The sequence below is a fragment of the Melozone crissalis genome, unplaced genomic scaffold (assembly GCF_028551555.1).
Source record: "Melozone crissalis strain CALT ecotype California unplaced genomic scaffold, PUWL_Pcris_2 ptg000017l_1, whole genome shotgun sequence".
Classification (NCBI taxonomy): domain Eukaryota; kingdom Metazoa; phylum Chordata; class Aves; order Passeriformes; family Passerellidae; genus Melozone; species Melozone crissalis.
This window is the reverse complement of record NW_026535795.1, coordinates 5796045-5816897: the sequence shown is the minus strand read 5'-3', so window position 1 is coordinate 5816897 and position 20853 is coordinate 5796045. Positions and strand designations below refer to the sequence as shown.

Sequence of the window (20853 nt, the reverse complement as noted above, 5' to 3'; positions counted from 1 at the left end):
CTCGTGCCTGCTGCATCCTTTCAGTTTCCTGACATCACTCTCCAGATTTGTTTTGGAAAGCAGCACTGTGCAATCTCAATCATAAAGCAGAATAGCCTCAGAGTGTGATTTTGTACACAGGGTAGTGCTAAATCCAGAACCTGCTGGATGGCAGGAGGTGCTCTCTGTTTATTTAAAAGGTACAGGGACAAGCACTAGGTCTTCCTGCCTTTTAAGGCTGTGTTTGCAAGGCCAAGCAGTGAACTGCACCTTTGTGAGGCTCCAGCCCCTAAAGCTGATCTCCACCTCAAGTCCTGCATCACTTCAGGGGCTCCAGAGCTTTAATTTGAGTTGTGGAGCCAGATTTTATGGACTTTCCTTCCCTCAGATCTCCCAGTGGAAAGGGCCCTGTGTTAGCACAGGGTGTGACTTTTTTCTGATGCAGACCTCAGTATTGACAGGGCAGCAACAGGAGGTATTGGTTAATTGAGGGATCTGAGGCTCCAGTTGGCAATTTCTCACCTTAATGCTCTCTGATCAATCTTTGTGGGCCACTGTCTGCTGGCCAGAGGCACGAAGAGCTGTGAGCATTAAAGGACTTGTCCCCATACAGCCATCATCCCCTACTGGCCTAAAGTGGGTTCTTCAATACACCAATATGTACAAGCACACAAAGAACATTTAGTCAAACAGCCAAAGTCCAAGACTGAAACACTGGAATAAGAAGGAGAGGGAGGAAAACTCCTTTAGAATTGTTTTCTCACCTGTCTCCTCCAAATTTTGACAAGCAGAATAATTTACAAAGGAAACTTAAACAGGAAAAAAATTCCACTTTGTTCTGAGGAGAGAAAAAACACACAACAAAACACTTCTGCTTCTCTTTCTAGGTAGACTTTTTCCCAAACAAACAACATGAATTTGCAAACTCTTTTGAGCATCCTGAAGCTGCATGTGTAAGAGGTGATGTTTCAGCCAAAAGCATTCACTCACCTTTACTGCTGGCTCCAAAAGTAGATCTGCTTATCCTGCTGCACCTACACCAACAGCACATCACTGCAATTTCAAGCAGCTCCTTTATCCTAGAGATGACCCTTAGCTTTTTAAGTTTCTAACCACATTTTATGCAGCTCCAAACGCTGAGGATCCATAGATCTAACACTTGAGCCTAACTGCAGCATATTCAGGTCTGACATGTGCATTGCATTCTTTCCAGCCTTGAAGACTACTTAACCACATTACTTGTGAGCTCTCAATCCTATTCCTCATCTGTAGTCAATCACATTTAAAAGTCCAGAAGAGGAAAGAAAAATTTGTCCTCATTATTTCCACACCATTTCTGTCACATAAAGAAATCAATTGAGTTCTTGCTCCACACTCACATCCTGGCTTCATCTTTTTCCCTCTCTTCTAGGCCTGCGTAAGTGAAGAGGAGCCAGAGGATGGATGAACCTTGCACTCCACCAAAGGTGCTGCAGGAAACAGTCCCCTGGGGCCTGGATCTTTGGCAGAGGAAGTGCAGGATGGTGAACTCCACTCCATTTTTTCATTCCTTGTCTTCTTTTCAAACGCAATGAATGTACATCAAAGAACGGCCACACCGTTGGTTTTTAATCCTCCAAGTGCCCTGACGAACCTTTCCTACCACAGTCTGCTGGTACTGGCCCAGAAACGGCACAGGCCTGAAGACCAAGTTCACCAAGAGCCTCTCTCAAGAGCTGCAGTTGAAGCTGGAGCTGCTTCCTTGTGCCATGGATCCAGAAAGAAGGAAGCACTGTACAACACCCTGGGACATTTCATATTTTCTGTAGTTAGTCTCCTCCCTTTTTCTGAACAGAGCCTAAGTCCCCTAACACAACTTCATCTCCTCCCTGCCTGCATAACATGAGGTGGGGGCTCTTTACACTCGAGTTACTTAGGCACTGTTGGGTTCTAAGTGATAGGTGAGAACTCTTCCCTCCTTTGTGCCCCCAGCCAGGACCCCCTTGCTCGTTCTCTGTAGACTTGGCAGTAGGCTTTTGTCCTGGAGCTCAGTGTGGCCTGGCTCCTGTAATGCTGAACAGCTGGAAACCAGTGCAGTCATCAGCTCTTCACTCAGCATGCAGCTTCACCCCACATCCAACCAGCCCAGCCATTTCTGGAGCAGCTGTAGCCTAATCTGGGTCTGCCCAGCTACATTAAATTAACCCTGGTGTGGCTGGATCCTGCTGCAGGCCCTGGAAAAAGCCCAGTTCCTGATGGAGCAGAGGTGGGTTTGCACCTGCCTTCTTCACCTAGAGCCACACCTATTCCATGGTGACAGCCTGGTGGGAGAATTTCATTTCTGACACGATTTTTGAGGGGAGGGAAAGGGCTGAAGGGGGAATGCCAGTGTAATTAAGTTGCATTAATGAGCTGCAGCAGTTGATTAAAATGAAGAACAAAACCAAGTCAGTTTTGTTAGCTGTGTCTCCCAGCATGTGAAGTGTCAAAAGCAGAGAAGGAGCAGTTGTCAGCCAGCCCTGGCATATTTGGGCTGATACTTCAAGTGCTGTTGTAATTCATTATTGTCTTGCCTAATTTGTTTGGGATTACTTGGCATTTTTTGAGAAATGCTTTTCAGAAGGGTCAAGCTTGAAGCCATGCTAGGGAGAAGTGTGAGGGAAGAATTAAAAACAAAAATAAAAACATTAAGTGCTAAATCAACGACAGAATGATGCAGCTTTCTTTGGTCTCATTCCACAGGGGCCAGGAAGCAAAATCCTCTTTTATAAACCCAAATGCATAAGCACTGAGAGAGTATTTTTTGCTTCTGTGCAACTTCTGTTCTAGATCCCCAAACATCCCGAGTTCTGCCTGGGTGCAGCTGCAAGTAAAAATATTGTTTTCTGTAGGGTGTTTTTTTCCCTTTTTTTAGGCACCAAAATCCACAGTTTCTGACTGAGCAAAACAGACAACTAGTTCATCCTTGTTTAATACCTCAAAAATAAAGCTCAACCTTGACAGCTCTGCATGACAAAAGACAAGTACCTCATTATTAACATTGTGTCACTACCAAATTAAAAAATACCAATAAAACACAAGCTATTCTCCATTTTGAGATCACACACAGCAGTGTGCACACACTTAGAATTCTTTCTCCACCTCCTCTTTATTCACTTTCTTTATGGTTCACTCTCATTCCTGTCTGCCCACCTGACATTCCCTGGAAAGGCAGAAAACAAAAAGAATACACATCCTCTATTCAGTGAGATTTTCCCATTAAAGATTTCATTTGTTTGGGGCTTTTCAAATTAATCTTTCCTTTTCTCATTAAGCACTGAGTTCACACATTTTGGGTTTAATATGATTTCTTTTCCTCAGAGAGAATATTATCAATCAGATACCAGCAGTCTTTGTCAGCCTTGTTTGGGAGCAATCAAAATTCAGCACAGGTGGTGGAAAAAGGACAGTTTCAGCTCTGAATACCTGAAACATTTTGCTGGTCCTTCCAGGAAGAATTGAGAGGGAAGGAAGAGGAGGGAACTTTATGAGTTGAGGTCTACATGTTTTTAACATTACACCTCCCCAACTGGCCAAGCTCTGATGCCACTTTCACCAGTTAAACTGATCAAAACCACTTGCTAAGCACTCTAAAGAGATAAAGCATCAAACTCTGCACTTAACAGCATTGCCCCTCGGCTTTCATACACACTGGTAAAGATCAATGAAATAAAATATGATGACTGAGTCACTTCAGAACTACCACTCAACTGCCTGTGCTCATTGTAGCATAAAGCACCAATTAACAGAAGTAAAATAAACACTAAGCCCATGTTCAGGTAAGCCTAGAAGATGCAGTATCAACGACAGACATTAATCATAAAAAAAAACGTCTGAGAAGAGACAAAGCTACCAAGGGTCATATTCCACACTTCATTATCTTCTCTATGTTTCATTAGCAGAGCCATTCCTGAGAACTTCTCTCTCTCTCTCATGGTCTGCTTGTGCTAGGCTCACTCTGAGTACCTCAGGGTGACAGAGTGACCGTGCTCTGTGAAGGCAGGGGCTGCCAGTCCGTTCCACCCCTCCCATGCCATGCCCAGCACGGTCCAGGAGCAGCTGAAGGTGGTGGGATCCCTTATCTCCAGTTTCGGAGTGCCCTCTGTTGGGGACAGGCATCGCTGGAGATGCCTCTCCAAGAACAACGTGGTACCTGGTTCTGAAGGGACATTTCCCTGCAGGAAAACAAAGCAGCTCCTCCCTTTCCCTGGGGTGGAAAAGCCATTCTCCATTTTCACACAGTTCAATGGGGTTAGCCTCAGAAAGAGCTGGTGCAGTTCCAGCCTTGCTCAGTTCCAGTCACACTCAGGTGAGTTTGGAGGAAATAACACAGTTCCAGCACTGGGCTGGTGTTTTCCCTCCTCAGATTAGCACATCTATTTAAACTGTTGGTTTGTGCTGTATTTATAGAGGCAAAACAAAGCCAAGGATATCCTGAACCCAGACAAGACCTAATTTGGCATGATGGTGACATTCTGTTCCCTAGCAAAGCTGCTGTCTGGCAGAGACCCAACCAATTCCTCCAAGAGCTGCAGAGTTTAAACCACTCAAGTCTTAATTTCTTCATCTTTGCCAAGAACTGTGCTAATATTCCCTTCCTCTGAAGGCAGGGATAAAGAGAACTGCCCTCCCATGGGACCCACAGATAACTGACACCTTAAAGTGACTCACAGGCAACCCCTAAGCTGTTTAGTAACAAATCCATAAATCCACTAAAAAGAGCCACCTACCAAAATTCTACAAAGAGTACAGATCAGAATTATTCTGCATTTGCACAGTTTCATGTATCAGATCCTTATTCTCCTTCATCCTTATCCCTTCTTTTGCAGTTTAAGAGAATTTTGAGGAGCCAAATTCTCCCCATGAGGGTGCTGAGGCCCTGGCACAGGGTGCCCAGAGCAGCTGTGGCTGCCCCATCCCTGGAAGTGTCCAGGGCCAGCTTGGACAGGGCTTGGAGCAGACTGGGACAGTGGAAGGTGGCCATGGCAGGAGATGGAATGAGATGAGTTTCAAGGTCCCTTCCAAACAAACCATTCTAAGGCTCTATGACCCACATGCTGTCTGGTAAATTCCAAAGGACACTGATGGATGGTAAAACAGCTGCTTTTCTTACTCATGCCCACGTAGCACTGAAGGACAGATGTTGTTTATGACCTGATGTCACTCCAATATCTTAGGACACCACCACACCCCTCCCCTAGTAGGGAATTGTACTCAAATCAGATACTCAAACCTTTAAGTTAAATAAAGGAAAATTTTTATTCCATGAAAAAGAACAGTTTATTTTTAAAAACTTATTTCCTTTCCCTTCACTTAACAAGGCATAGCATGGATGAAACTTACTCTTTTTGGCTACGTGATAGAGTATTCCATTTTAAATAAGAATCACCACTTTAGCCAGCAAAGATATTTTCTAAAAAGGTATATTTCCAGAGTTTCCTACCAGGATAATACCCAAGAGCCAGGGAAGAGCTCCATAAGAAGCTTCCAGGAGACCATCCAGTGACCCTGAGCACAGAGCCTTCCACCAGGGGAGGTCAGCTGAGAGCAGAGAGCCTGGAGAGTTAGGCCAGACTGTTCCACTTAGTTATGCAAATTTGAGTATTACTGAAACGTTTCATCAGTTGTTGAAAATTCAACAAAAAGGGGAGAAAAAAGAAAGACAGCAAAAAGGGGAGAAAAAGGTAGATTGTCCCTCCCCCACAACACATTGTTGCTGAGTATTCTAGTCCCAATGGAATGCATTTTGTACAAAAAATACTCCCATTTTCAATCAAACTTCCTGAAGGAATCCCTAAGAGAATAATCTCTAGGCAACTGCTAAGTGAGAAAAAAAAGTCTGCTGAAAACAGTCTTTGATTTCAACACAGAGCAAAGATTCACTTGAGAACACAAAAATGTGGAGAGGGAGAATCTCTGCCAATAAAAGCCTCATTTTGGAGGGCAAAAGAACCCAGCAGAGTTCTCCTGGAGCAGCCCTAAATCAAGAGGAGATCAAACCAGCAGTTCTTCCTACAAACACTGTGCATGGGAGACACATTCAGTGAGTTTTTACACTTATGCCAAGCCACCCTACAAATAAGATTGCTCCAGCAAATTATTTACTTATTTTTCTCCCTCTGCTGAGTTACCAATGAGTTGCATGGACTTATCTTTCCCCCTGGGTGCAGCGTGGCTCAGGACATGAAGGCTCTCACACTGCCCCGGATGGCAGCTCTGCAGATGGGACACAGCCTCAGGTTGAGGGCACATGCTTCACAGGCTACCAGGTGGCCACAGGGAACAAACACAACAGACACATCTCTGTCCATGCACACTTTGCACATCCTCTCCTCCTGCAGGCGCCGCAGCTGTTCTTCTGTGCTCAGCTGAGACTCTACCAAAAAACAAACAAAAAAACAAGAGCCCAAATTGTGAGTGTTTTGTCACACTCACAGAGTGCCAGTTGTGACAGCTTAGGAAGTCACACTGCTGCAACTTGCCCATTGTTCTGTTCAGAGACTGTGAAGATGGCAAAAGTACCTCTCAGGCAAGTTTCATTTAAGCTGAAGAACTACAGCTATTGAAGACTGGCTTATCTACACAAGGTTCAGCTTATCTACACTCACTGGGCTGAGCAGGGACACAGATCAACAGCATTTACTGTGGTACATGAATTATCACCATAAAGTGGATTTTTTGGTAACAGCTCCTTCACAGGGGCACTCCAATCCCCAAATAAGGGTTCCTGTGCTCAGGTACCACTCAAACTAGCACACAGTCCTCTTCAAAATTTAAAAAAATGAGTTAGCATAATGACTACTGATACTATTATTCTAGAACTCCTCCCAGTCATGCTTAAGCTCAGTTCCCCACACTGCCAGCCCAGAGCACCTGGTTCCTTCTGCTGCACAGAGCGTATTTCTTGTCTTGATGTTCCAGTCTCTCTCTGAACAGCACCTGTAGAACCAGAAAAGAAGATGGTATTCAATGATCCCTCCTTTATCCCTATCCTGACAGTGCTGTGTGGAAACCAGAAGTACTCTGGACCTCAGATGCATTTGGTTAAAAATTTCTTATCTCAGCCTGGCCTGGCTGATGTTCTCTGTGGTGCTCCATCAGCTCTTTACGTTCACCTCCTTGCCAAGGCCTGTCTGTCCACATCACATTCTTTCCTCAAAGGTGGTTTATCTATCAGATCAGTTGGTCATTCCAGCTCTGTGCTACTATTTAATCAAAATTTCAGTTTTGTGGAACTTTTTCCATGTTAGCTACGGAAGTGGCAGACCATGCTGTGGAGGCAGGAGCTTTGGAATCTTCAACTTAGCAAATAGACTTCACAAAACAGATAACAAAAGGCGGAAGTTAAGGAAAATAAATATTATCTAGACAAGAACTATGGCTATTTCTAAACAGGTTATTGATTCCAATTTTAAATAGGCTTGGAGTGATTATCCATCCTAGGAGCTTTGCTTCAGACAACTGCCTCTGCCTGGATCACCTGTGAATTTGTGCATGAGCCTGCACATCATGGACTGCCAGTTACTGCAGGTCTGAGGGCAGCAGGAAACACCAAGGAAACCCAGCACAGCCAGATAGAGCCACTGACATCCCAGCAACCACAGCTCCTCCAGGTTTCTCTAAATCAGAGCCTCATTGCTCAGGCTCCCAAGGGAAGGCAGGCTTGGGGGCATTATCCCTCTTAATTCCAGCAGACCTTCAGGACACTCCCAGCAGCGCTCCAGGGGCAGAGAGGAAGAGGAGAAACACCCAGGTGTGGGTCAGGCCTACCTCTCCTCCCTCCTGCACTGCTGCTGGCCCCCCAGCCTGCCTGCAGCAGGTCTGAAATCAGCTCCGACTCAGACAGGTAGAAAGTCCCAGTCAGCGCAAATTTATTCTCTACCAGGTTTGCCACCCAGGCGGGGTCAAAGCCCATCTGCAGGACATTCTGCACTATGAGACTCTGATCCTCAGAAGGATGAGCCAGCAATTCCCAGTTCCTCAGAGGATCTGTAAAGCAGTGAACAGGTACTTTACCAAAAAGGCAGAGCTTTGGGCAAAAAGTGTGCCATTCCTTGAAGGTGTTCTACATAAAATGGCATTAATATACCCTAGAACACTCCTCAAGCTATCCCCTTAGCTAGATTAACTTCCACATTTATTTTTTACTCCAAATCTTTATTCACAAGGAAGTTAATCAAAGCCATTTTTATAAAAGCCCAAACACTTATTTTGGATGGTTTATTTCACTTTATCAGTGAACAGTCTCCTGTGTTTGGCATCAGTCCAGAATCCTTATCTCTGTTTTCACATCCCAGAACAGAAGCCTCAGAACTGCTTTCATGAGCATCAAGTGGAACATCCCAATTGAAGCCTCTCCTACCTCAACCATTCATCAGTAACAACAGAAGTAGGAAATTCAGCTGGCAGTCTCTTCAAAGGCTCAAGTCCTGCTTGAGCTTATGGGAGCCAAACTTCACCTACTTACATTTCTGGGAACAACTGATAAATGGGAGTAAATCCCAGAAACAACATTTTCATGAACATCTAGACCCTTTACTGTTCTCTGGTTTCTTATCAAGCATGTTTAAAGTGTTGTACTGAAGGGCTTTACATACAGACATCAACAGCAAAAGCATCAAAAGCCAAAGGTAAGTAAGGTAAGTACTCAAAATTCACATGATTATCCAGACTAGATAAGTGTCTCTGGCCTTTGACTAAGAAGCCTCACAAGAACAAGTAATTTTGTTTCTTGAGCTAGAGACCATTTCCTAAAACCAAAGTGAAACAGCTTCTAGAATATCAAAACATCTCACAAGCGCCATGTCTACAGAGGGCAGAGCAGCTGAGGTGGGCTGGTGGAACTCAGACTACACCACATCCACCAGAAAATAAAACACCATGGAATTACAGCACTGACCTTGGGAGGGAGAGGAGTCTTGCTCAGTCTGGTCCCAGGAATGTCTCTGAAAATGATACAAAAAGAGAAGCCTGTGTTCAAGACTCTCCCATCAACCAAACCTAATCCACTACACGCAAAATGTTCATGACTCACAGGAGCCAGCAGGGTGCCAGAAAAGGTTCCCTGAATGCTGTTAACAAATTCTCTCCCTCTTGAGTGCAGTAAAAATTCACACCTAGGAGCAGAAAAGTTGAAATACATCAGTACAGGCTCTCCCAAGTGCAAGTAGCAATTTGAAATTTAGAAGTAAAGGGTGTGTTGGGCAATGAGCAAACCTCTATACATCCATTAAAGACAGGGTACCAGGTGTTTCACCTGCCCACCTCTTGCACAAAGGCTGACAGTAAGAGGATCATGATCCCTGCCCCTTAATTCAATCTTCATTTTGGCCCAAGAGGAGCTCAGTTGTAACATGCTTTAGAGCAGACCACAGGAACTGTGATGAGAGCAGTTCACAGGAAAGAAACAAGAACTGCTGCAGAAAACCAAGGCTTACAGTACATTTCTTCTTGTACCTCAGAGCAGGAGTAATAAAAGCTCTTCTTTGATGCCAAAGAAAGTTATTTTAATTGAACTCTTAGATGGTGAACTCTAGGTCAAATTAAAGAATCTCAGATCTGAACTGTGTAATTTCACCTGAGCTTGAACATTTTATTTTGCTTTTAAGGTGAGAGGATATAAACATTTCTATCCTATGAAAGAAAGTATCAGTGTGAAATGCATGACCTTTTTTTGGGGGTATTTGTTAAGCAAGACTGACTTACTCTGGGTACCATTTGGCATGTTCCCTCCAAGGATCATCTCCCAAGGACCAGCTCCTCACGCCTCCATCACAGTAAAAACACCTCACTACATCCCCTCGTCCTGAAAGGGAGAGCAAGAGATTATGTGACACCTGAGACACCACATGCCCTACACTAACCCTGGGTGAGACCCAGCACAAAACACAGGCTGATGAACACATGACAATTTACTAACACAGTGCACATTGTGCAGGGGCAGGAACTCAGGCTGAGCTCCAGAGCTGGCTGAGATGATTCCAGAAGGGGATCACAAGCTCACAGGCAGCATCCATGGGAGCAGCTATGCTCCCATGCACAATCCCCCAGCCTGCCTTTGAAGCAGAGCTGTAATTAGTTACACCTGTTACACTTTGCTCACTAACCACAGTCTGCCATTGTGCAAATATTTCCTCTGGCTGGTTAGTTCAGAGAGGAGTATTTCTTCAAACCTGCTACCTAACCAGCAAAGCATTCTCAAAAGGAAATAATAATATTATATTGATATTCACATGCATGTGATTACAATAAATATTGCCAATTTTCCTCAACAAAAAAAAGTATCTGATTTCTGTATTTCAAATTAAGAGTCCTTAGAGAAACAAGCCACAGCCAGAGGGGCTGACTCCATGCAGCTGTCACTCAGGTTTGGGGTTTTGAGAAGAGGCTTCAGTGCAAGACAGCCTATCCAAAACCTGACACACCAAGCAAGCTCCTCAAATCCTTTTAAAAATGCAAGGAATAAATACACTCAATGGACCTTAAAGCACACATTTTTCTGTCCATAAAACATCTGTTCAAAACACATCACCTGTTCCTCTCCTGCTGGCAAGGAGGTATTTACTAGTGGACCCCTCAGTACTCAAACAGGAGTTAAATGTTGAAACAAATTCTGCACAAGCAGCAAGAGAAACAGCACAGGCAGAAGGAAGGATGTGGTTTTTAACTACAATACATGTGCACACAGGTATTTGTAAAAGCAACAGTGAAGCTTTCAAAAGTTAACTCGAATAAGAGTTAAGAACATTTCCCCAGAGTACCTACCTGTGTAAAAGAACCCTGCTCTAGCCAGTTGCTCTGGATGAATGCTGGAATTCTGTGGCCAGTTCTCAAATGTAGACAGTCTCATCTCCTCTGTCACCATCTCAGGGTACTCCGGCTCGTTGGGCATGGCTGTCTCCTCACTGACTATCCCCTGCAAGACACTCAGGAACTGCCCATCCACAGTGTCAAAGATCTCCTGCAGGGACAGCATCTCCTGGTTCCCAGCACTCTCCCCACGGATGTATTTACAGGAAGGGAAGAAATGCATGTGCTCTATGAGGGGGCAATCCCCAGGTCTCCAGTCCTTCAGCACACCACCACAGCAGAAACACTGCACTTCATCCCCAGGGCCCACGTAGAAAAATCCAGCATCCACCAGGTCCTGGGCAGACACAGGGGCAGTGCGGGGCCACTGCTGGAAGGTCCTGAGCCTGCTGGCCACGCTCCTCATGCTGGAATTGAAGAGCCTGCAGCGAGCAGCCCTGGGCTCCTCTGCTGGTGCTGCATCCCCCATGGCCGTGCTCTGCAAGAGAGGATGGGAGAGCCCAGGGCAGTCAGCTGCATTCCCAGCCCGTGCTATTGTTCCCCATTCCAGAAAGCTCCTGCTCACAACAAAGCCCAGCTTGTTTGGGAATGGCAGCCCAGTCACAGATCTGGTGTTTCTGTGCTTTGCTGTTGGAGTTTTGCTGAGCCTTCATTGGTGCCTGGTGGGAAGAGTCCAGAGCTTTCCAAGGCTCTCTGCCAATTTACAGGAGAGATGGAACAGAGAGGGGAGGGCAAAAAAAAACCTGTGCTGTCTCCCAAGCTGAACCTTTGGCAAGATAAATCCCCAGCCATTTTGCTAAGCCCTTAAACTAGCATGAAAAAGGCTCTGCTTTTTATTCCCTAAACCAGGCATGTCATGACAAAACAGAGAACAGCCACACCCAAACAAATAATGTCTCCATCTCCCATTTACCACACAAAACATCACATTTCTCATGTTTTTATTGTCATGATTATTAAGCAATGATTATCTAGAAAGAGCTCTATAAAAGAGAATTTTTCCAAGCCTAAAATAATTAGGTACAGTTTCTATGAGGTGGCGTACTTAAATCAAGGATTTTCTAGTTTTTGTCGTATTCTGTCTGTGCTACTTCCATGCAAGACGAAGGGGGAAATTAAAGGAGTTACCAAGTGCTTGATTCTCCAAGCTCTCACCCTGCTCAAGGTAACAGCCCTTACCTGGGTGATTGAACTGAACTGCAGCTCAGCCACTGCTTCCAACACTTAACACTTCTTAAAATTAAGAACCCTCTAAATCCCTTCCCCACCCAACTCAATAGGTGAGTTCAACTCAACTTCCTATTTAATGGTTATCAGGGCTAAGCATTATTAGAGCACAAACCAAAAGACATCACACAGGAAAAGAAGATATAAATACTCACTGTTAAAAGGTACAATTTTTTGAGGCTGGTACAGCACATTAAAATAACAGATAACCACAGCAATGCACAGTAAAATACATACAAGAGGACACCACAGATACAGCAGCTACTCTGCAGCAAACATCATCACAGAGACTCTGAGGAGGATTAAAAAACACTCAGGCCAGAAGCATCTCTGAAGAACTGTTTCTCTTAATTAAGGGCTGCAGCACATTTAGGGAGGAAAAAAAGCTTACAGGTCATTCTAGTCACAAAACTCACAACTGTCCTCCAATAGGTATTACACATTTAGCGAGATTTTAAAAGCAAAATCAAATTTACTCATTCACATGTCTCTCATAATAAAAGGTAGCAAGGAAAAGAAAGTTCATTAGCAACCAGAATTCCCTTCTATAATGACAGGGACAGAAACCAGGGCTGGAAGAAAAGGCTCTAAAAGTCTCTTTCAGAAACTGTGCTTTATTTGATACAATAAAGAAGCTACTCAAGGACTGTGCCACTGGTGTAAGGAGAAGTCCATAGAGAAACAAGCTCTGAGGCCATCAGTCACTGATGCCCAGCAGAATCTGCAAGCTAAGCAGCCTGAGGAGAGGCAGATTGTTTGCCTTCACAGCAGATTTTGCTCCCAGAACACAAAAGCTTGTTCATCAGGCACAGCTCCACTTGCAGTGCTGCTCTCATCTTGAGCCTTAACAAAGCAAAAGCTGTAACTCTTAAGCTACAACAAATTTTGGGTTGAACAGAGATGATGGCAAGGTTATCTTAGCCTTCCTCCACCTAGAAAGCCCTTGAGAGCAAGCTTCACAGATTTTGCTTTGTGTCTTCACAAAGGAAGGTATTTCTTCCACAAAAGACTTTTTTTACTAAGAGATACAACATAGGAGAACAAATATATTTATCTTTGGCTTGCTAAGAAGCCCATTATGGTTTACCTGCATATTCATATACTCTGCAGAAGATTCATTAGCTCTGCTAATGAGACTCCCCAAACCAAATTAAAATTTTAAACAGCTATAACACCACTAAAAACCAACACTCTACCACAGCCCATTACTTATACAGGAATAGAAAGCCAAAACATCATTACAGCTCATACCAACAATTAGCACAATAAAAAAATTCCTTAAAAATACCCCAACTTTACCTGAAACATGCTAACTAAACCCCAGAAAGCTTCCATAATTTAAAACTCTCTCAACATCACAAGCCTCACACAAAAATCTTTTCTCCTCAGATGGCTCCCCCAAAGCAGAAAACTGCTGAGGAGTAAGTGAGTCCACCTGCCTCAGAGGCCATTTATAATCCTTACTTGCCCCCAATTGGTTGGGATGGGCTGAAGGTCTCTATTGGCTAACGAGCCCAAATTTCATCTTTATAAAATGGAGTCACAAGGCAAAGGTATAAAGTTAAGCTCAAATTTTCTCTGGAAAATACCAGATCTTGTTAAAACCTAGTCTAGTGCCAGGTGTGACATCCTGACTCCCATGATATAATGGCTGTCACATCCCTATTTTGCTGTGACTGTCTTAACAGTATTTCTGTATCTTTTTCAGCTTGTTTTCACATGTTTTGCACCTTAAGTTTCTTAATAAAATGTACTGTAAAATTAGCAGATAAATAGCACCAAGAATTTTCTCCAGACAGCTTTGACAGATTGCATTGCCTTTACTTCAGGAATCAAGTTTTTTTTTCTGCAATTGCATCTTCACAACTTGAAATCTTCTTATTCCTTTGCCTTCCTGTGGCCACAATTCCACAAAATGGAGGATTTTAATGATAGTTTTGAAAGCTGCAATTACTTGAAAATGTATTTTCCTTTGCCACTGCCTGAGAAGATGCATAAAGCTACTTCTAAACTCTTGACAAAATATCAGTTCTCCATATTAACATAAGAACATAGGTGATTTGTGTTTCTCAGAAATTATAAATTAACATTTTTCTTTTGATAAAAAGATTGAGTCCTTTTTCTTTACAGGCAAGCCCATACAATCATCCATCCAAAAAGAAGTGTTGGGTTTTTTGCTAATTAAATACTTGCTAATGAAAGCCCCTGAGCAGTAGAGGGCAGTGCTTTTACATGACATTTACAGAATGCTGTAACAAGAGAATGTGCTGGGGAGGTGATTCTATTCTCCCTAGTGAAATTCTCTGTAATAAAATACATATAAAGATAATTGCACATTATCTTCTACTCTGTGGATCCTATCCTTTCTAAGTCTATGCTGATTTTTGAAGAATGCATCCTAAAAATCCAAGGGATAGAGTTAACAAAATCCCTCCTGCAGAGGCTGTAAATCAATAAGAGTGATTGATAATTCTGAATTTTACAAACAATAACCTCATCTTCTACTGCTTATAAACACCTGGCTTCTCAAAGGTGTGCACAATTCCACCTGTTTTAGGGAAAGCCCCAGCCTAAATGTTAAAGGGGAAGAGCTGCATAAATCTCAGAGGAGCTCAAAAGCAGCTTCTAAATTAATTGACAACATTGGTTTGTTTCTGGAAGTAGTTATTTGGTTTGAGTTTTTCCCCTTGTATACATAACATTCTTCCATCATAAAAACTTCAGGACAGGTCTAAGGTTGATTATCTGTGGTTTTGGGGGGAACATTTCACCAACAGAGGAAAGCTGAAGAGGACCAGTGAGATGACTGTAACAGAAGAAGATGAAATGACTCCAAGTGTGGTGCTAAGAGCAAGTAAAAACAAGTCACCATGTATAAATGATAGGGTTTTATTTTAGCACATCAAAATTTGGAAAGCAAATAACATATTCAGTAATCTGTTGTATGCAACTTACACTGATCTTTTTTAGCAAGTCATACATTTTCAGTTTCTTTTCAGAGCATTAAGATGTCCTACTGAACTTCTGAATTCTCCTTAAAATGACGAGTGTCATGAGCTAATGATAAACAAATGTGGGACTCAGTAAACATCAATCAGGAGTCCAGGACAGATCAGTGATAATGATCAACACTGCCATCACTAGACAGTGATTGGAAACACTTGATGAAGAAAGTAATATAAACATAATTAACCAAAAATCTGGTTGCTATTATCAACCTAATTTGCAAGGAAAACAATCAATAAATACAAGGGGCAGAATATATCTGGAGACAGCATAATGAAGAGCTTGAAAGCACTGAAGTGACTGGAGCCCCTGGAAAAACTCCAGCAGAATTCAGCATCCCCACTCTGGAGGTGCCACCCAGCTGTAAGGGGCTGGAGCTGTTCTGAGTGGCTTAGCTTGGGGTAGACTATTGTGCTTTCATCAATAAATTAAGAGTTTACTGAGGAAAGAGGCTTTTATAACGGGAGGGAAAAAAGGTATCAGTTGGCATAGGTGAAGAAATGAAGAGGCTGGAACACAAAAGGAGACACCATAGCTCGTCACTGTAACTGATGTGTAAAGGGACTGGGTATTGAGCAAATTTATGGCATAGTTCCCAATCCCACTTGCTCAAATGTTAGCCATTATTCAGATGTGGGTCCATTTTCCAGAATAAACCATTCAGACCCTGTGATGTAATTGCTTTGCAGCATGAAGTGTAGAGTAGACAAAATCCTCATACCTGAAGCCCTAGACACAGATCTGTTTCTCCATTTAGGGCCTCTCTTTTCCTCTTCTGGCTGCCTCTTCCTTGTGTGTTGTCCTCCCCCTTCCTTCCCCTGAAGGGCCTGCTGGTCTGCTCCTGCAGAGCTGCTCCTGCACTGCTGCTCTCAGGGGAGCTCCTGCCACAGGAACACCCAGGAGGAGCCCATCTGCTCAGCTGCCTCCAGGGCAGCCCAGAGGGACCAAAGCACTCTGCTGGTGCTGACCCTCAGCTCCATAGCATCCCCAAAGCAAATCCACTGCGGACAGGACAGGATCCAACTCAGTGAATAGTGACAAAGCACACTGAAAAGTGACTGGTCACCCCTGGGACAAGCACAGAGCCATTTCCTCAGGGCAGGGCAAAGCTCAGAAGCCTCACTTTGCTGTTTCATGCAGCTCAAGTTTTTATTTTCCCCTAGCAAGTTCTGCCATACATCTACAGTGATCTTCTCTGCTTATCAACAGCTTCCTTGCTGCACTTCTCTCAGTGGGCTTTAAATAATAATGTGGACTATTAATAATAATAAATGGTTATTTCTTCACACATTAACAATCTTTCATTCAGGAAGCCTGGAAAATATTTCTATGAAGTAAATCATAGAATGCCAGAATGGTTTGGGTTGGAAGGGACCTTAAAGTTAATCTCATTGCAATCTCTGCCACGGGCAGGGACACTTTCCACTGTCCCAGGTTGCTCCAAGCTCCATCCAACCTGGCCTTGGGCACTTCCAGGGATGCAGGGGCAGCCACAGCTTCTCTGGGCACCCTGTGCCAGGGCCTCAGCACCATCTGAGTAAAGAACTTCATCCTAATATCAAACCTAAACCTCTCCTCTTTAGTTTAAAGCCATTCTCCCTTATCCTATCACTGCCTGCTCTTGTGGAAAGTACACATCCTATACATAGAGACTGCTGGAACTAACACAGGTGAGTAACAAACACCTGTTTTGTGAAGTGATCCCCCAGGAATTCAAATCTTTTCATCTCCTGCCCTAATTCTTTTCCCTGGCCCCCACTACTGTGGCATTTGATTGCCTCAAAACTTTAGGTATTGTAATAGTTAGGAATAGCTAAATGTAGCTTGCAACGTGATTCATGAAAGTGCTTTAAATCAAACCCTATTAATATCCCAGCCCACAGAACAGAACACAGTACATATGAAAAGGAAAATCTGCAAAGCACAGCAGATACTCAAAAAATCAGCAGAGGAACTGGTCTTAAAAATCTAAAAAACTTCATGGTTTCAGTGTCCAGCCTATTATAAAAAATATTTCTGTTATTGAAGAGTGGGTTGACCACTGTTCACTTCTTTTTCAAAGGAAAGTGTTTGTAGAAAATAGCTTCTCTTTTCTTTTTCTAAATGTCTTTTGGAGCTGAAAAATGTGAGTTTCTTTTTCAAGGATTATTTTTTCTCTTTATTCAGTTTTCTAGCCCTTCTTTCCCTTGCCAGTTAACTCAATAATCATGAGGGGAAAAAAAAGAAATTCAGAACAACCCCAAACCCTATCCATTATTTGCTGTCTTTTTTTGTTTCCCCTAACATTCTGAATACTTGAAAAAAAATCTGCAAATTGAATAAACTATTTTCAGTTTTCAGCAGTTCAACAATCCAATGATCTAAAGAGCATGCAGAGTGCTTAGAGGCCTGAGCAGCAGCACAGGGATTGGGAATACAAATTAAAATTTTAGGAGGAAAACCATAGGGCTAAGTACATTCCCCCAGTGAGTATGGAAAATACAAATTATATTCCCTTGCTTTTTTCCTTCCTAAGTAGCACCTGGTAGGTTTCCTCAAAGATGAATTTCACCTATTCCTCTCCCTCTGACTGACTTTGATAATTTCCCAATTCCTTCTGGTTCTGACATGGAGGAGCCTCACATTTGGGCTCTATTTCTTTTACCTACTCCAAAGCAGGAGGTACAGGAACAGAAGACCTGGAGCCTCATGTAAACTGAGTGGCATTGCAACTCCAAATTATTCACATATTAAACTAACAGCTCCTCAGAAGAGATTCTTATCCACTTGTGGCCACAGCTCCACCATTCAGCCATTAAATTACCTGTAAAGAAGGATTTGTCAGGCATTGTTGTGATTCTAATGGAGCTTGTCCTACTTTATAATTGGCAGAAAATCAGCCATCAAGAATCACAGAACATCTGATTTTCCAATTAAATCCTGCTATAGTTTGGACTGTGTTTTTATTGCAGAGAATGTGCCTGGATGCCTGAATATTGCTTGGGCAACAGGCAGAAAGATCTATTCTTGAGCTATTCACACTACAATCATCTGCTTTTCTCCATGCAAATTGGCTTGGAATGAGTTTATTTTGTCCCTGTATCAATAATCAATAGCAAGACTGAAAGATGAGGAAGAAAAACAACCTGAAGTCACTGCAAAGAGCTGAAGGGAAAAATGCACAACAAAGTAAGCAAAGACAGACTGACCTGACAATTTCATGGAAACCCCAGAGAGCAGCAAGAAGGAGTAGCCAAGGATGAAGATCAAGAGACAAGGGAGAATGCCTGTGCTCAGTCATTGCTCTGCTGAGCTCCTTGCCACAGCTTTCCAAGGAATTTGTCTTGCAGGGAACAGCATGTGTGATGCTGATGTCAGATGGGATCTGTTCACAGGCCACACTCCTTGCATATGATTTCCCTCCTCATGTTTTCACAAACAATGTGTCAGTGACATGAGAAACAGGAGAGGAGAACAGATACAATTTCTCTGAGTGTCTGCTTTAATTTTTCACCCTAAAATGATGGAAGTGAATGCTGGATCCTTGGTTTGGGAACATCCCACAGGGTGTAGGGGGCAGGAGGGAGATTATCCCATTATGGCAATATTTGATCTTCTTCCATGCTCATAACAGAGAGGGTTGCATAAAATTCCTGTAAAACCCGAATTAAAAACAAATAATAAAAGCACCAACAAAAATACGCTGCAGCTTACAAATGAACTCTTCTGAGATTTCAGTGTTAGCAAAGGAAGAAAAAGATAAGTACAACTTTTTCTTAAATGAGAACACATTTCATTCAACTAAGACAGAACCAAACCCCATGTTTCCCCTGGGTTACAATGTTACACTCCAAGAGTATCTTAAGTCATATAATATATATAAAAATATGAATATTGCCTTATCCATGTCCTTCACCTGAGACTTTTCATCTTACTGGTTTTATTTCTCAATGACTATACACTTCTTAACAGATAGACAAGATCATTCTTAGCATTACCAGGGGGGGAAAAAAAATCATATTTTCCAAATGCAACATAAAAAAAAACCTATTCCCACAAAGACTTAGATGTGCACATGCATGTACATATGTGACATGCTGCCTTTGGGTCTCACCTAACAGGTACAGCCTGAGAGCCCCCTGTGTGCTGAGATGCTGAAGCACAGAGCTCTAACATCCTGCCCACATGCTCTCCTGGCGGGGATGATTCACAGTCACATCGTTTCTATATCGAGATGTGAACATACACAATCACATGGACTTGGGAGCAGTGCCCATCACCCAGGCACCCAGCCTTTCCCTCCTCCTGCTGCACACATGCTCCTCTCTCCAGCCACAATGATCACTTCTTTTTGTCCTGTTTCTTGAAGTTCTGGTCTTTGGACAGATTTTCCAGTTCGCTCAGGGATTGCCCACAGCAGGGATTTACTGATTTGCTCCATAATTACACCAAAAGCAAACAGAATTGGAACAGGCCAGCTTGGACAGGGCTTGGAGCAGCCTGGTCTAGTGGGAGCTGTCCCTGCCCACAGTTGGGATTGGAACAAGATGATCTCTGAGGTGCCTTCCAACCCAAAGCAGTCTGGGAAAATTAGTATTTTCTAGGAAAATATTCATTATTACTTGCTACCTAATTCAAACAGAGAACCCAAAGCATGTGCAGGTGCTCTTGTCTGATCAGAAAAAAGGACAAAAGTGGACTCTTCGTTTCCGATATTTTATTAGAATGGTAAATACAAACTCAAACAGTTTTCAAACATGTGAACACAGAGAAGACTGGTTTTAATTGCATCTAAAGGAAACCATGATTGTGTTGTTTAATGTATTCCACGAGGACCAGAATTTGCCACTTTTACCCTCAAAATTAAGCATGGAGATGTTACAAGACTTTGTAACTAGCGGCACTTAGACCTTGATCCCGCTGAAATCAACATAAACTGGGCTAAGGGGCCCAAATTCCACCCAGGTCCTACAAAATAGCTGGAAGAGAGGAAAAAAAAAATGAATCTGATAAAAACACATATTGAGGGTGGCTGCTGCCAGTGGTCAGACAAGCTGTATAAGGGAAAGCTGGTCTCCCAAAGCTCTTGGGGGAGCCAGAAGAGACTCCCCAGGACAGTGATCACGGCATTGAGCCTGACGGAACTCAAGGAAATTTGGGCAATGCTCTCAGACACACGGTGGCATTGCTGGGGGTGTCCTGTGCCAGCATAGGAGTTGGTCTTTGATGGTCCTTGACAGTCTTAAGCTGTACTTGGTGTTCAGACTGGGTATCAGGGGGAATTCCTCCACAGAAAGAGTGATTAGCCATTGGAATGGGTGGCCCCAGGGAGGCGGTGGAGTGGCCTGGCACTCAGTGCCCTGATGCAGCTGACCAGGGGTGCTGGGCATAGGTTGGACCGGATGGTCTCAGAACTCTTTTCCAACCTAAGTCATTCGGGGATCCTGCGTCCTTCCAGGTCGGGCAGCTCAGTGATTCTGCCCCAGTGATCCTGAGAACATGAGGCAGAGTCCTCGCAAAGACTGAGGGAGGAACAGAATTAGAGAATATTCTCAGCTGGGAAAATCCCACAAGGATCACCGAGTCCAACGCTGGGCCTGCGCAGGACACCCAAGAACCCCTCCATGTGCCGTTATCCGCACATATCTCAAGCATTCAGCCTCGGCGCTGCCACCACATCCCTGGGGAGCCCGTTCTAGTGCCCGACCACTCGCTGGGCGAAGAACCCTTTCCTCCGGAGGAATTCGCGCACAGCAATGAGCAGTGCCCTGAGTCCGCCGTTCCCCAAGCCGGGCAGCCCGAGCGCTCTGTGGCGGGGCGGAGCCGTATGAGCCA

At 43.6% G+C, this 20853-nt stretch overlaps 2 protein-coding genes across 4 annotated transcripts in view; one reads left to right on the top strand and one right to left on the bottom strand.

Moving 5' to 3' along the window:
* The window catches only part of NKAIN4 (sodium/potassium transporting ATPase interacting 4), a 50673-nt gene extending 48012 nt beyond the window's left edge, over positions 1 to 2661 (top strand). For 2 of the 3 annotated variants that reach the window (XM_054274829.1, XM_054274828.1), the window contains one exon: positions 1391 to 2661. In XM_054274829.1, the coding sequence (XP_054130804.1) occupies positions 1391 to 1404 (14 nt within the window). In that variant the 3' untranslated portion in view covers positions 1405 to 2661. Of the gene's footprint in view, positions 1 to 866; positions 940 to 1390 lie in introns of all 3 variants that reach the window. The other variant, XR_008482977.1, reaches the window with a different exon arrangement.
* A 2642-nt stretch (positions 2662 to 5303) lies between these two features.
* BIRC7 (baculoviral IAP repeat containing 7) lies at positions 5304 to 18339 on the bottom strand. Its single transcript, XM_054274821.1, has 7 exons — positions 18228 to 18339; positions 10762 to 11284; positions 9703 to 9802; positions 9032 to 9113; positions 8897 to 8942; positions 6871 to 6936; positions 5304 to 6373 (listed from the first exon to the last, which is right to left on the bottom strand). Exons 2-7 carry the CDS (start codon positions 11273 to 11275, stop codon positions 6174 to 6176), a joined length of 1008 nt encoding a protein of 335 aa, XP_054130796.1. The 5' UTR covers positions 11276 to 11284; positions 18228 to 18339; the 3' UTR covers positions 5304 to 6173.
* Positions 18340 to 20853: the final 2514 nt, after the last annotated feature.

What these genes read in the sequence shown, in the direction of transcription:
- BIRC7 (XM_054274821.1), bottom strand. Translation starts at nt 11,275, where the DNA reads ATGGGGGATGCAGCACCAGCAGAGGAGCCCAGGGCTGCTCGCTGCAGG. An exon ending in AGCAGGGTTCTTTTACACAG is followed by an intron (nt 9,803 to 10,761) that starts GTAGGTACTCTG and finishes TCTCCCTTTCAG; the next exon opens with GACGAGGGGATGTAGTGAGG. An exon ending in TGTGCAGCAGAAGGAACCAG is followed by an intron (nt 6,374 to 6,870) that starts GTGCTCTGGGCT and finishes GTTTTTTGGTAG; the next exon opens with AGTCTCAGCTGAGCACAGAA.